General features: G+C 39.3%; 1 protein-coding gene across 1 annotated transcript; it reads left to right on the top strand.

Moving 5' to 3' along the window:
* Window positions 1-2,155: 2,155 nt before the first annotated feature.
* On the top strand, window positions 2,156-6,967 carry LOC115823809 (hepatocyte cell adhesion molecule-like). The gene is made up of 4 exons (XM_030787834.1): window positions 2,156-2,174; window positions 4,367-4,696; window positions 5,595-5,891; window positions 6,960-6,967. Exons 1-4 carry the CDS (start codon window positions 2,156-2,158, stop codon window positions 6,965-6,967), a joined length of 654 nt encoding a protein of 217 aa, XP_030643694.1.
* The last annotated feature ends 9,820 nt before the right edge of the window (window positions 6,968-16,787 follow it).

Below are 16,787 nucleotides of genomic sequence, written 5' to 3'. Positions count from 1 at the left end.
CTTACATATACATATATGCTCCTGTAACAGCTAATGGGAGAACAGGTTGTTTGGAAACTGCGGTTATATAAAACCATTTGGGCTTAAAATTAATGGTACTGACTTGTAATTACTTTATGCATAGTTTTTTTGTATTCCCAATGGCAGAAAGCAAAATTTGACTTTAATCCTTCAGCAAAATATGACTGATTCAGGATAAAGAAGTATTCTGAATGCATATAAGACCCGAAGACTACTTTGCACTGTACTATAATTTATTGTTATGCTGATGATACTCAGATTTTCTTACCTATCCAGCACAATGACCGCTCTGAATTGACTAACCTTGAGGTATGTCTTTGTGCTATTAAGGGTTGGATCTTTTCAAATTTCCTGATGCTTAACACAGGCAAGACTGAAATGCTGATCATTGGTCCCCCTACACATAAGCATCTTTTTAGTGATCTTACCCTAACTTTTGACAACTGCATCATCTCTCAAAACTCTTCAGCTAAAAACCTTGGTGTGATTTTTGACTCTAGTCTCTCGTTAGTCACTCATATCAAGAAAACAACCAAAACTGCCTTTTATCACCTCCGTAACATTACTAAAATTAGGCCCTTTCTAAGTATGGCTGATGCAGAAACCATTGTTCACGCATTCGTCACGTCTCACCTCGATTACTGCAATGTTCTTTACTCTGGCCTGCCTGCCTCTAGTACCAAAAGTCTTCAGCTGGTCCAGAATGCTGCTGCTAGAATTCTGACCAGAACGAAGAAGGTTGATCACATTACACCTGTCCTGGCTTCCCTTCATTGGCTCCCAATTCATGCAAGGGCAGACTTATCTATTTTCTTGAACTTATGCATAATATAATTTTGATTGGCTTTGTTATAGACATGTAAAGCCCTTTGAGACTATAAATAGTGATATTGGGCTCTTAATAAATATTATTATTATTATTATTATTGTTGTTATTATTATTATTATTATTATAAATGTGTTGTATGATGACGATGTTCACTGAGTGTATAGCTAGACTGTCTAACGGTAGTTCAGTGATCCACTCTCTGATTTCTCCGTGTTACTATTGAGTATAGAAGTGTGTTTATGGTCTTTGGGGCACTGTCTCACTGTAATGTAATACAATACAATTACGTTGTTGATTTTTGGTCACATCTGGAGCTGACCCTCCAGCTGTGTTGCCTGTTCCACATCCAGAGCATCCAGTCCTGTCAAGGGGGGGATGAAGGAAGGGGGGAATAGGGGTACTGTCACACCCTAGGTGCCCCCCCGCCCCCCCCCCCCCCCCCCCCCCCCCAAAAAAAAATAACATGACCCATGACATAGGGATCAACTCTTCATTCTGTTCAAAGTGCCAGAACAACATATCAAAACATGCATCAAAACACTATGTTGTATATCAGACAGTGAACTCTAAATCCATTGCACGATAAATGTATCATATCTTATTGTTCTGTGCTGTATGTCTCCTTTCCAAATGCAGGAATTATTGTAAGAATGAGCTTTGGAACAAAGTTACATACCCTGGCTTGTTTAGTGTCATCCGAAAGTAAGATTCACAACACTCATTTTCGAAGCTGCTTGCCCTAATTAGGGTCACTGGGGGGTGCTGGAGCCTATCCCAGTGTTCATCAGGCGTAAGGTGGGGAAACACCTTGGACAGGTCGCCAGTCCTTTACAGAGGTTGTGAACAGTTTAATGGATTCACTCTTTATTCTGTTAAAAGCGTGATAACAAAAAGGAGGGGGGTGGTACCCTACTCCATCAGTCCTGACTAGATTATCACCAAATGTGCTGAAAGCTTTGATGGTTGATGAACACGCCTACAGTTAACTAGGATAAAAGATGAAGTACAACAATCCGTCTTTGCATTTTACAGCATTTTTGTCTGGTTGACAACTGTGCCCAAAGTGAACACCCCATGGTGTGTTTCACCAAGGTGTCTGATACTGCACCGATCTCAGACACCATCCAACAAAGTTTGCTGTGGCTTCAGAAAGAGGCCTCTCTGTGGCTACAGCCTTCATGACCCTTGGAACCAGAACTCAACACATTTAATCAACTTCCAATATCTCGATTCACAAGTTGGAGACGATTAGCTTCCTTTAACTTCCTTTTCTTTGTTCTCTGCTGAAATCTTGACTTTACCTTGATGTATCTGAGTGCCACTAGTAAGTCTTACAATTCCAAGAGTTGTTTTGAATTCTGTCTTTATCGGGCTTTGTTCCTGTGTCCCTGTTTTCCTGGCCTATGCTGTATTAAATAAAACATGCATCCAGTTTATCAACCTGTTCATAAATGAGCAAACAACAACAGCAATAGACAGGACTTTGGAAAATCCCCACAAAAATTGAGGAAATTTCTTTGTCCACACAAAATATGGTTTTGTAATAAATGCTGTAAACTGAAGAAAAAAAGTTCTGTCTCTCTTTTGTTGCTGTAAACCAGATCACTATATAAACTGTAGAACCAGAGGTGTAAGAAGGTCCTGCCTGTATTGCAGTAAATTAGTAATGAGTTTTATCAAACTTAACAAAGCAGTAGGTTCATTTACTTATTGTTAAGGCATGCAATATCAGTAGCTAGTGACACATGATTCTAGCACACCCAGATTTACTGGTGTGCAGCAAATGTTTCTGATTATGAAGAACAACACAGAGGAAAGACAAATTGAACAGCCATCAAGTTCCTTTCAGAGATGTTAGCATGTTTAGGATTTAGAGGTGTAACAGTTTTATATAGACCTGTTCCAGGAGACTGCAGACAGTAATATTTGGCCTGTAAGCAGCACTCCAGAGTGTCGCAGAGTGCATTCAGTTGCATTCTTAACACAGAACAGTTGTCTCTGACAGTGTGTATAACAGGATACAGGAGGGGACAGGGCAAGTCATGCAGACAAAGAGCAGCTGTACTGTATACCTGTCAGATCCATACTGGGTAAAACAGTGAAAGGTCATCTTATCTGGTTATTTTAGGCCACCAACTGTGCTGTTAAGGAGAGTTTAGGCCACTGTTATAGATTGTTTTTTTTCTAGGATAGGATATTTTGGGTGTCTGAAAATGGTTCACTGTTGTTGAGAGAGGAAGGATGTCAGGATCTAGCTGGTGAGTATAAAGGCTGCTTGTTTGTTTGTTTGTTTGTTTGTTTCTGCAGATCTTACATAAAGACAGGCAGTTTTTATTTTTTGATAAGATTGAGATATTCTACTAACAAACTGCTCTGGGTCTATTCTTATTAAACTCCATGTTTAGTGTGGGTATTCTGTGTGTATAGAAATTCATGAAGAGTTTCAGAGTTTGCTCAGACACTGGGGATCTGATGTAAGTGACTGATGGGTCAAATGCTAGGGAAGATCTGACAGTATTTGTCTGAGGCTTACAGAGGGACAGGTCCACTGATAATTTAAATCCAGATGCTACTGACCTCTTTCCAAAGATTGCTATCCAACCGAAATAAATTAGGTACAGATAGAGCGTGTCTACACGGCTTATTCCAAACAGGCAATAGAATATCGCACTGAACTCTCTGTTCAGGGCCTGGGTTAAAGTCTTGAATAAAGAAAAATCAAGAAACATGGCCAACACACTCTGGAGAACTCAGCTAGGAATACACTCCAAAACCAGGCATGTGTGTAGAGTGTTTTACAAGTGACTGTTGATCAGTTGTCCAGTGACATGTGTTACATGCTGTTACTGTTGTGAATGTCTGTGTAACCATTTTGATCATAGCTCTCACATGTAATTTCCAGTGTGTTTCACTGTTTTCTGCATTCTGTTGTTTTCTTCTTCTTTTTTAGAGGTGTTTATCAGTTTGTTTACTATTATTATTTATGTAATTTGGTTTTCGTTATGTTAAAATGAGGGCACATGTAGCGCAGTGGGTAGTGCTGTCTCCTTGAAGGCAAGAGGGTCCTGGGTTCCATCCTCGACTGGAAGCTTTGAGTCTTTTCTGTGTGGAGTGGCATATTCTGCTTTTATTTTACTATTATACCTTTATATACTACCACAAACCTTTAGAGAAGTCTTTATTTAGCACATGTAACATTTGAATCACAAAACAATGACTGATACGGGGTGACATAAAGGGTTTGAAATGGTATGAGACTGTGATGTATTCTGTGTCCTGTTTTGTAACAGAGGTATGGGGCAGACTAAGCACTAATATTCAAAATGTGAACATTTCATGTACAGTGCTATGCCCTGTGTGAGCTTCACATGTGTTTTGTTGAGTATTGACAAAACGCGGAACTGTCTCTTTCTCTATCTTCTATGCATAGAGTTCTATGATTTTTTTGTTTGTCAGACAGTCAACTGAACTTTGAACGATGAAACTACATTGCATGTGTGTTTTTAAAATTCACAGATGTGCTGGGAGTTACTGGGGATGAAGTGAAGACAGTGAGAGAGGGAGAGACTGTTACTCTACACACTGGTTTTACTGGACTACAGAGTGATGTTCTGATACTGTGGTTTCATGGACCTGTGGACCCTAAGACAAAAATAGTTCAGAGTCAGGTCCTCAGAGGAGAGATTATAACAGAATACAGTGATAGATTCAGAGACAGACTGCAGCTGGACAGACAGACTGGATCTCTCACCATCAGGAACATCAACATCACAGACTCTGGAGTTTATAAAGTACAAATCATCAGTGGAGAGGATTCATATAAGATTTTCAGCTACACTGTCTATGGTGAGTTTGTTGAGTAGTGTACACATTATACATCCTGAGTTCACTGTCTTGCATGAAAAACATAAATTACTTCTCTATACTGATGATCCATGAACGGCACTTGAATTAATTTGTGAGTGTATTACACTAAAGGTGACCAAAACTAGTCCTGGAGGGCCAATGTCCTGCTGCTTTTTGTGGGCTCTTCAGCCAATCAGAGACCATAGAAATTGGTTAATGAGAAAAGCCGTAGGACTGTGGTCCTCCAGGGCTGGAACTGAGTAACTATGGACCAGACTGATACACACTATTTTCATGACTGGACCAGACTGATACACACTATTTTCATGACTGGACCAGACTGATACACACTGTTTTCATGACTGTATTCATCCCATATTGTCCTTATCTGTTATCAGCCATTCCTCAGTCTGGGTGAAGCAGGGAAAGGATATGTAGATGAACAGAATAAAACTGAGAACACAGACATACTGCAGTGTAGTCCATTTAAAGAGCAGAGTCTACTCTCTTTATTTACTTGAGATGTAACAGTGGTCATGGCCTTGGGGACAATCAGTTATAACCTTTTATTTTCTGGTTTATCTGTCTCAATCTGAAGATGAGATGTACTGTCAAAACAGAAAATGAGACTTCATATGACTAGTTGACTGGTGGTTCCTTGTGAATTAGAAAACCCTGAGCAAGAGTAATTACTTTATGTAAATCACTGCTGAATCCATTAATGATAACTAACTGTGCTGTCAAATATGGCATTGTCTATCACTGAATATGACTGATATGCTCTAAAATATGCTTATATGCTCATATTAAAATATACTTCTTTTAAATTATGTTAAATTCTGCATGCATTGAAGAGAGCAAATATTTCTCATTGTTAATTTCTCTCCATTTCTGTCAGCTACTGTTCCTGCTCCTCTTGTTGGAAAAAAACAGGGTCGTTCAGCAGTAAGTGGATCATCTGGTCCAAAGTGTTCAGTAGTGTGTTCAGTGGAGAATGGGAGAGATGTGACTCTGTCCTGGTACAAAGGGAAAGAGATATTGAACCAGACCAGCAGCCCTGATCTCAACACCAACCTCTCTCTCCCTCTGGAGATAGAAGATCAGGACAACAACACCTACAGCTGTGTAGCTGATAACCCAGTCAGTCAGCAGACAACACAACTCAACATTACTGAACTCTGCTCTCACATCTCAAGTAAGTCATTAATGCTCAATGTAACTGAGCTTTGTAATGAGTGTGAGATCACTACAGGTGAGATTTTCATGTCTGACATGTTGTTCAGTGTTACTTACCGTCCTCACAGTCCTGGTATGTCAGAGGTGACTTAAGTGTTTGTCATTTTGGATACAATCTGGTTTGTTTACCATGTACTGTGTAGCAGCCACCTCAACAACACAATTCAGACATTTGACAGTGTTTTGGGTAAGATCTTCATTTTTGACATTGTTCAGTTTATTATGCGTTTAAGTAGAGATTATTGTTACCAGAGAATTACATTTTGAGCCCAGAGTGATACATATACACAAACATACACAGTCACTTACACATGAACGAACACACACACACACACACACACACACACACACACACACACACACACACTCATGAAATGTATATGTGTACTGATTCCATTCTCTTCCACAGTTTATTATTGACACACAGCAAAGGGAAACAAGTAACAGAATTGAAGATATGCCAAGAGACGCAGATCTACAGTTTATCATTTTAATTTTGTCTTTTCTTTTTCTTTTTCAGTAGCAGATTCTTCAGTAAAACTGCCTATATGGACAATACCTTTGACAGTATTTATATGTACTTCACTGGTACTGCCATGTTTGTTATATGTCATCTGTTATGTATCGTCTGAAGGCAAGTGTTGAGTAATGACAACTCAGATTTCATTTTTAATGTTGAAATCAAACTCTTCTAGTCTTATTTGGATTGTTCCTGTGTTTATTTATTTATTTTTAACTGTCATACAGCACAAACCATGGAACTGAATTATAGTCCAGCTGTGACACTGAGTTTCACTGAGATCTCACAAAAAATGGTAAGACTTCACTTCAAAATATACAGTTCAAAATTATTCTTTTTAACATTTAAGTGTTGCCTTTATTTTTGGATTTCCCTGTACAGCATCAATATTGGTGACTCATGCAAACAGACAGCAAAAGACACATGTAACATGAAACGTGAGATCTGTGTCTCTCATATGATTCTAATAAACGTGTCATTCTATTTTGTCATGTTTGGTTTCTACAGGGAACTGAAGAGATGACAGCAGTAGTGTTTACATTCATCACTAAACAAAACTGGGAGGAGAGAAATTATAAAGACATTCACTGACAATGAATGATGTGTCACATCACTCTTCTATTGGTCAGATCATATCTCTCTCTGATGGACTCACGTTGTCCTTCCATTTCTCATTATTTATACACACATGCATGCATGCACGCACACACACACACGCACACACACACACACACACACACACACACACACACACACACACACACACACACACACGTGGCATTGGAGTCCTCACCTCTTGTTTTCAGTTTATACACACATCCCACCACCATCCTGTTCTCCTTCTGTCTTTCAGTCTCAGTTCTTATATCCCCAATATTTATTGCCTGTTGCTACCTGTCAGATTTGCATTTTGCATTTATGTCTGCTCTGTAAATATTCCATTTGTAAAAACATTATTGTCTGTCTTCAGGTCATTAATGTGTAGAGTGATACGTTTAATTTGTAATTTATGTTTTGGTTGGGGTGGCACAGTGGGTAGCGCTGTTGCCTCATGGCAAGAAGGTCCCGGGTTCGATTCCTGACCGGGCGGCCGGGGTCCTTTCTGCGTGGAGTTTGCATGTTCTTCCTGAGTCTGTGTGGGTGAGCTCTGGTTTCCTCCCACAGTCCAAAGACATGCAGCTTAGGTGAATTGGAGACACAAAAATACCCTTAAAAACACTTTTGGTCATCTTTATTGGTTTCTAAACCAATGGTAGAAACAAAAAGAAAAAGAAAATCAGTTACCAAACTTATGGTAGAAGAGAATATTAGAACTACTCTCCCTCACAGTAAAAGAGCAATCTCAGCTGGAATACTAGTGCCATCTAGAGGAATTGGACGACAACAGCAAGAAGTTAACCTGTGATGAACTGTACATTTCATGTGTGTTACAGTAATAAAAATGAAGAAACAATTTGTTCGCAGTTATTTAAGTAACTTCAGTCCAGAGAATAATTGAGTAAATTCTATTAGACTATGAGTGTCAGACTGGCCTTGTTCCTCTCAGATCCTCCAACAAGACAATCATACAACTCAATCACAACAAAACCAGTCAGCAGATTCAGTCAACAGAGCAAATTTCTTCAGTGTAGTCTGTTTATGGTGCACAGCCATTTTCTGAGTTGACTTGTGTTTTCTGACTGGTACCAAGAACAGTACTGACATGTGCTGAATGGAGTATTGGAATATGTAGGAGTTGTACAATATTCTAAGGACTTTTCCTATGTAATGAGGCGAGTACTAAAGTGTAACATGGAGTACTGTCTAGTGCTTATACACATTAAAATTGGCCAGGATGACTGTCTTTACTGACTAAAAATCATAATATATACATATATCAGCATGAGAATACATTGATTTAACACCATTCATAATAATGGTTTATTTTAAAATATTCAAAAATAAAGATTAGCACACAGGAACACATTAAGACAAATGCTGAATCAGAATCAACAAAACAAACATGATACTAATGTAACTATGGCAAATAAACAGTTTAAGATGACATTCTGAGAGAAATAGTTCTCATTTCACTTGCTTTCAGTAAGGCACACGCACAATATACAAAAGTCATGTTTTATAGAATTAAATCTCAACCCGAACTTGACCACGCCAAACCACACTAAAGCAGAGCTAAAACTAAGGGCAAAGTTCACAATCTTATTGTAAAGGAATTAAGTTATAACCATTCCACACAAAGTAAATCTAATACTCACTCTGTTGTGATCCCATATGTACTGTCCTCCTCAGGGCCTTTATTACAGACACCATGAGATGGCGCAGTTTAGCAAAAAAATAACATCAATGCCATCAATGTCTGTCTGAAGCCTGAAAAATTCCACTTCTGGATGAAAATCGTGGCAGCACATCTTTACAAAGGCTCTGTTCAATTTTTAAGATAGAACAACATACGTCTTCATAAAGGCCATTACAGGATAGGCTATAATGACTTCCATTTACACTGCAATACCTCCTGGATGCACATTTAGAAACTTAAATTGCATCACACATCTAGATATGAACTGCCACTCATTAGAAAAATCTCTATTTTAAATATGGCAAGCTTCATAAATGTATGTATGTGAATATGCAGTAGTACATATGTATGATTGAGAGTCTCAAATGTATATATGTAATCTTTCCATTTAGGTGTGTGGTTCTTCAACAGTAAACATATTTAAACAAGTTTACAAGGTGTTTCATATGCGTATGTGTGTCATACATGTGTATCATACATGTATGTCTATGAATATTACATAGAAATCATACTTAAACCGCTGTACAAAAGTGTATTGTGGCCCCAGTATGAAGAGTCCATATGTTAATGTTCACAGAGAGTCTGTGTCAGAGTCCAAAAACAGGATTCAACCATGAACCTCCTCAGTGAACTTTCCCAGCAGCCCCAGTGAGATGATACCTGTTTAAGCTCTTCAGTGAACCTGAGACAGGGACTGGGCTGTTTTCCATCCCCCTCCTCCAGGCATCGGCACGTGTCCTAACTTGCATTGCCTAACTTGCATGTCCTAATTTGCATATAATTCGCCTTTTTAAATCGTCTCTGCAAAGGCACTGACTCCAGAGGTATCGTTGAATTCTGGAAAAGAGGCTGCTCCCACACCCATGGCCCAGGGCCATACCACCCTCACGTGTAACATTCACAGCTTCCAGGCCTGTAAGACTGAGGCACAGAAATCTGTGAGACCAGTCAAGTCTAAACCCTCACTTTTCATGAGGAATAACTGTCGGTCCAGCCCCATCCCACCAGCACGTTTAGGCAGGGCACACGCTGTCCCTCTCCAGCGGACATCTGGATAGTATAACAGGTTTTGAGCAACCTTGAGTCTAAAAGCTGCTGCTCTGCTCTCTAGGTTGATTAGGTAGGTACAGGACAGTTGCCTTCAGCCAATGATACCCTGACCAAAAAAAGTCTATTCATTTCCTCTGTACTTCCTTTAGCAACCAGCTAGGGGTGTTCAACACAGCCAGCTGGTGCCACAGAGCGGATGTTACCAGGTTATTAATAATCAGCACCGTTCCACTGTAAAACATCTCAGGCAACAACCATGTCCATATTGATAGTCTGGTAGTTACTGATTGTGGCGCACCTTCACAATTGTTCACCTCCATTATCTCTAAGCCCAAGTAGACTCCTAACACCTTGCACTCTAACCCCTCTGGAAGCTATGAAAGATCACAATTATGCTCCACACAGAAATGGTGAGTGTGTGTTTGGTTATGTTATTAAGTGCACTCATGTGGTTGACTCACAGTAACTTTTGTGCTTCAGGAAAGTTCTCAAATTCAAAGAAACTAAAAGGTGGACATTTAAGGACATACAGGAGGGCTTTTAATTTGTAAAATAAAGAAATGGGAGATCCACCAGTCTGCATAAGAGTTTACATCTGTAGGGAGTAAGTTTAGTGTGGAGGAGTAGTTGAAGGTTTAAGAGATCACTTGATCCCATGTTACAAGACTGAATCTATGTTTGAACATAATCAGAATAAGTAAAAATATGGTAGCTTTAAACACCGGTTAATTTTTGCATTTGTTTTATCAACAGCTTTTTTCCTAACATATATATTAGGGGTGTAACGGTATGCAAAGGTATCGACACGGTATGTACCTCGGTTTTGAAGTCAAGGTTCGGTATGTTTTCGGTACAGTGAAAAAAAGACATGCAAAACATGAGATTTCTTTTCATTTATTATGAATTTACTTGTAAACTTATAAACTTGTACAAACTTGTAAACAGAGGCAAACTGGCCATAATTTCCAGTTTGCAATCCATTCTGTTTTTTCCCTAGTACCGGTGATATTCACATTTGGATGATGCCGTCTCAAATGAGTAATCATGTTCAACATGCTGCCAGCAACACACCATGTGATTTCAGTTGAACAATACCGGCACACTGCCATCATCTTATCCACTTGTCTTTGCCCATTACTGCTGTAGTTTACTGGAAAACTGCAATGTTCCCAAACAGGAGACCTGAAAGATACGGCAGGGTCCTCAAATTCTGGCTTTGCGGTCGTCATACTTACGAGGCTGCACCACTGAACACGTGCTAATTCAGTTGCTAAGTCACGGCTCCGTTAGGGAATCGGAAAGGAAATTGGGTTTTTAATTTTAGCTTTACACAGAAATGCAGAAGAGTGGGCAGTTTAACCACTTTTACAAACATCAACAAATGGAGTATCATATTACACTCCGTTAAGTCTCCGTGATTGCACACACACACTGTGAACAGCGAGCAGTGAATTTGTCTCTGCATTTAACCCATCCAACACACCAGTAGTAAACACACAACAGACGCAGGAGCAGTGGGCAGCATTCCTCTGCGCCCGGGGAGCATTAGGGTTAAGTGCCTTGCTCAATGGCACACAGCCATGGATGCTGGGCCTGGGAATCGAACCGGCAACCCTCCGGTCACCACGGCTGCCCGTTGTCTATTTGCAAGACGACTTAACCTACAGACAAGCTTGTGCACGTTCAGAATCCCCAAAAACACAGCTCAGAAACATACCAGGGAGAATGTTGAAACCTGGGCATGGAAAGAGCTCTCTTTGTTCCATTCCTGATTTTCTGGATCCCGACTCCAGTTTTCTATGCTGTGGTTTTCATTTTGCCCATGAAGAGCTGCTGTCTGAATTGCTCTGCATGTTCTGATTTAATATCTAGGTTATGGATTTGGACAATGCACATCTTCGGATACCCAGATCTGTATATTTCCTTCACTCAGCAGGCCAGTGACACTAGTGTACAGACAAACAGTCTCTCCCTCTCTGTCGCTTCACCTCTGTCAACGTAACTCCCAGCACATCTGCAAAATGTAGGTGAACATTTTCCACCACACAGTTCTCCAAACGTAGTCTCACAATACGTTCACCATTAAAGTAAAAGAGTGTGTGTGTGTGTGTGTGTGTGTGTGTGTGTGTGCGTGAGAGAGGGAGGGGGGGGAGCAGGATTAACAGTCACCGTGTAGATTATTTGCATAAGGAAGACTATGGAGGAGTCAGTGCGTCAAATAAATAAATAAATAAATAAATAAATAAATAAACAAATGTGAAAATAAAGCCGAAATACCCAGCTATTAATATTTGAATACTGTCTTTCACATGTTTTTGCTTTTAATTACTCCTTTATTTATTTATTTGTTAATTTGTTTTGTCCAATGTGCGAGGAGAAAACAATAGAGGTGCTGAAGCACTTGTAAAGTGGCACAGGGGAGATAACAATCAACTATAAACTCTGTTTGGTAATAGAATATGCTACAGGATCAAACAGGTACAATTCTTTACAGGGAGGCAGCTTTTCTCAGATTAATCATTTCACTGTTGAAATACTTGAACTTTACAAATGAAACATGTTGATCATGTCAACCACTAAAATGCTTTTATCTGCATTCAGCAGAAAGCATGAACAACAAACTGAATTTGGGAAAAAGTCTTTTCACATCCTTTTTTCGTTGAAACGTGTGGAATGCTTTAAATCTGGGATCCACAGAATACAATGTGTTTTCATTGTGTAGCAGTAACTGTACACTTCTGTATATTTAGACAACACTCCTTACTGTTCCCTGTTCAAGTACAAAACATCCAGCGTTTAACTAAACCCTGGCTAACTTGACGAGTTCTTAGCTGATATTGTCCCTATTATCACTGTTCATAGTATCATTGACCACCTGCCCTGAAAATTTTTGTTTCAGCTCAGGTCTAATACATCTTACTCCACTGATCAACTAATCATCAAGACCTTGATTAGCTCAGTCAACTGTGATAATGAGTTACAACGCAGACATGTAGAACAAGGGGTCCCCAGAACTGGAGTTGAGAGCAACTATTAATGAACCAGTAGTTTTGTGGAAAATGACCAATGCTTTTATAGTTTATGATTATTAAATATCACAAATCATAATATATAATTTTATTTGATGAACTAACTTTATCATTCATAAAATTGACTTTGTTAATGCACTCAGTTCATTCACATGAGAAAAGGCAGGGGAAGTATCAGCTTTGTGGTTTTATTCACATGTGAAAGAGGAGAAGAAGTGACAGACGTCAGTTTTGAGATACTCCGCAAAGAAACGCAAGTCATTACACAGCTGCTACGTGACTGACCGTCAGCATTGAAATGTGGTTGCAATAATGTCAGTTGTTGTTTCAAGGTTGAAAAAACGTGATTCAACCTTGATCCATGACATTGATTCAACCTTGAGTAAACACTGAAATGCTGGCTGGGAATGTTTGTTTCTCCTGTTAATTGACGCACTTTGAGGACAGGCATGGTTCCGTATTACTGGCTTTCCTCTCTGTTTCTTTCTCTCGCATGACCTCTTTCATGACCTTTTCTGCTGTAAAGGTCAGCGTGGAGTGGGTCTGTTACACCCTATGGTTTCTTCCTGGACTGACTCCAGACGCTGTCACATTAATCTTTCACTCCGTTTTCCAGGTGTAGACACTGTTATGGATGAATAACATGCAACATCAAAGCAGATCCACACAACAAATTCAGTAATGTCAAGTGTAACAGTGTAAATGTATAATGGAACCTATGAAGATGGAGACAAATCTACTGGACTCTGGTGCTCTGAGGTGAACAGGGATATCAGTCATTTCCTTTACGCTCTCTCAGTCAAGGGACTGAATGTCACTCTTAAGGTACAGTTTGTCTAATTTGGATGTGTGCCATAGATAGTCTGTCTTTCCTTTACCCTCCCATCTCTTTATTACAGTTTAAGGTTGATATCAGTTTATGACCGTTCACAGCATGTCAACTGATGGCATTGTCAGCATCAAATGTGCAGAAGTCTAAGCCAAGTGTAAGGCCTGTGTAAACCACATATCACAATTGTAGACCAGATAATCTCCTCTAACATTAGTGTGCTGATGCACTGAATGACCGTACGAAAGGCTCTGCGCATTCGCTGAATCCCATCCTTCTGACGCACTTAACTGAGCGAAGTTTAAAAAGGGGGGAACTCATCAACTAGTTGCACAGCACTCTGCACCAGTCCAGAAAACAGTTTTCAGTTACAACAAGTGTGTGCCATTGATTACTGTAAGTTCTGTTCCTTACTTGTTGGTGCGTTAATTCACGCTGGGAATGTTTGTTTTTCCTGTTAACTGACGCACTTTTCCTATTTAGTAATGCCATCGGCGATGTTCGCATGTATGTAAACTGTTCGTGTGCCTGTTCGTGTGCCTGTAAAATATAGCAGAATATTCGCGAATATACCTCTTAGTTTTGTTACCATTGTGCATGTCAGTATACTAACGTGTATTATTTAGCCAAATGTCATCATTACTACACGAAGTCAAGGGCAGATGCGACTGTATGCTATACGTTGTAATTGTGCATGACGCAGCGCTATCAAAGTGAATGCGCGATCGAACATTGGCGCTGTTGCTACGTAGTTAAAATTCCAAATGGTAGCAACAATGCCTGTTAAAGAAACAGTGTCACCGTTGTAGAAATGATGCATGATTATGTGTGAAGTATTTATTTATTATGTATTCCTCTTTTTTTTTCATCTCAGTGTGGTTTACACACACATCCCGTGGGCCTGTGAGAAACATGACACATCCAGCATTTAATGACTGTGCTGAGGCATCCATTTTAAAGGGGTAGATCAACAGTTTGTTAAAAAAAAATGTAAGTGATCACTGTTTTGGCATGAAAGCAGTACAGAGGTGGGCTGGTATTAAAATCCATTGTCCTCCATGGCATGTACTGTCTGTTTTTTTGTTTTGCTTTGTTTGTTTGTTTTGTTTGTTTCCCCCAATAAATTCTATGATGATTTTAAAATCCAAACATCTACCATCCTAACTGAACATAATACTGTGACAGAAGAAAGCAAATATGAACAATAATATCATAATTCTTTAATGTGAACAGTCATTTGTTCAGTGAATGCTGTGTAATGTGTGTATGTGTGATGCTGATAAAGTTACTTTTAATACATATGACCCTTATTTATGCTTCTGTTTCCATAATCATTATAGATTTTATCCAAGCATTTCATGTGCTTGTGCAATGTATTTTTGATCACTTCGACTTTGTTTCAGACCTTAAGTAAATAAACTTTAGACCGTTGTTTAACTCAGTTTATTCAACAGCAGTTTACCTCTCGTGATGTGGTGAGTGCTTGGCATAACTGACTGTGGTTAGTGTGAGTCTGTTGTCTGTCACACAGCACAGCCTGTGTACAGCCCACTTCCCTCTATATAGTCACATTCTACTGCCTCTCATGTTCCAATGGATCAAAAACACAAACCACATGCCCTTCACTTCTATCATACTTGGTAAAATGCTCACAGCAGTCATGATTGTGTGTGTGTGTGTGTGTGTGTGTGTGTGTGTGTGTGTGTGTGTGTGTGAGAGAGAGTGTGTGTCTGTGTGTGTATGTGTGTGTGTGTATGTGTGTGTGTATGTGTGTTACCTAAGAGGTGAGTCAGACTCATGGGGTTAAATAACTTACTTTTATTTGTTGAGTATCACAAACCTGATGTTGGTATGTCACTTCCCCTCCTCTTTCACATGTGAATGAAATCTGTCTGAGTGCATTAACAAAGTAAATTTTACAAATAATAAAGTCAGTTAATAAAGAAAAATATAGTCATGATGTTACTGACTAAAGAAAACAATTTCTCATGCAAAGATATACCCATGCTCCACAAGGCCTTTGACCTTCTCTGCCATAGATAGCAAATACCTTTAAGCCATATCGGAGAGAAAATGAGTGATTTCTGGTCTTTGCTATGTGTGAGGGTAAAGAATTTGTGAGGACAAAGGCATGTAATTACACGTGTGTCTATTCTCTTGACCTTAATACCACAGAGAACGCTTATTTGAGTTTTTTGAGTTTGAGTTTGGTATGTTGTGGTGATCCTTAAGTTTGAATGAACAAATCCTTTGAATGCTTTTGTATTTTTGTTGTCACTTTTTGTTTGTTTTAAGTGAGGTCTTAAACTCTGGCAGTAGGCTGCCACCCCTGATCTTCTTGCTTCCCTGTCTGATGTTGGTTTCAGTAAAGTTGTGATTGACTGATATTCTCCCTCTGACTCATCTTTGGTGCCTTACAACCAGTTGGTCAGAAAGAATCTTGTTACACTAATAAGGACAATATCAGCTAAGAAGTTATCAAATTAGCCAGGGGATTAGTTAAACGCTGGATGTTTTGTACGTGTACAGGGAACAGTAAGGAGGGTTGTCTAAATATACAGAAGTATACAGTTACTGCTACACAATGAAAACACATTGTATTCTGTGGATCCCAGGTTTAAAGCATTCCACAGCCAGACTGATAAGTACTCATAACCAGGCAGATAGGACATGATTATATTTAAGAATGGCCGAATACACTTGAAAGGACTATCTGATGACATCTTCTGAGCACAATTGCTTCAGGAGAAACGATCATGCACAGTTCAATATCTCTTGCCGTTAGTGATTTTTGGAGCGCCTCCAACTCTCTCCAAACACAGGTGTTTGCCTTAAGGCAAATACTTGTTTATGATGTCGTTATAACTGTTGGCAAACTGCACATTACTGTTCCTATTAGCAATTAAGTTTGGGTAGTCTTGATAAATCTTAAGTCTAAACATTTTAGGTAGTCATTATTTAGAGTCTTTTCATTAGTTTTTTTTGAAAGGGCTTTGCTTGAACAAAATAATTACAGTACTACAGCAGCAAAACCTTTTGCCATTACACTGTTTTACTTAGGACATATGAACATATGAACAGGTGGTAGCTTATCCAGAGCCTCCCCAAACCCTCCCATCTCTTCTTATGTG

This window comes from Chanos chanos, chromosome 11 (genome assembly GCF_902362185.1).
Source record: "Chanos chanos chromosome 11, fChaCha1.1, whole genome shotgun sequence".
In the NCBI taxonomy this organism is placed as follows: Eukaryota; Metazoa; Chordata; class Actinopteri; order Gonorynchiformes; family Chanidae; genus Chanos; species Chanos chanos.
The sequence above is the reverse complement of the archived record's forward strand: the minus strand, read 5'-3'. Positions and strand labels throughout refer to the sequence as shown.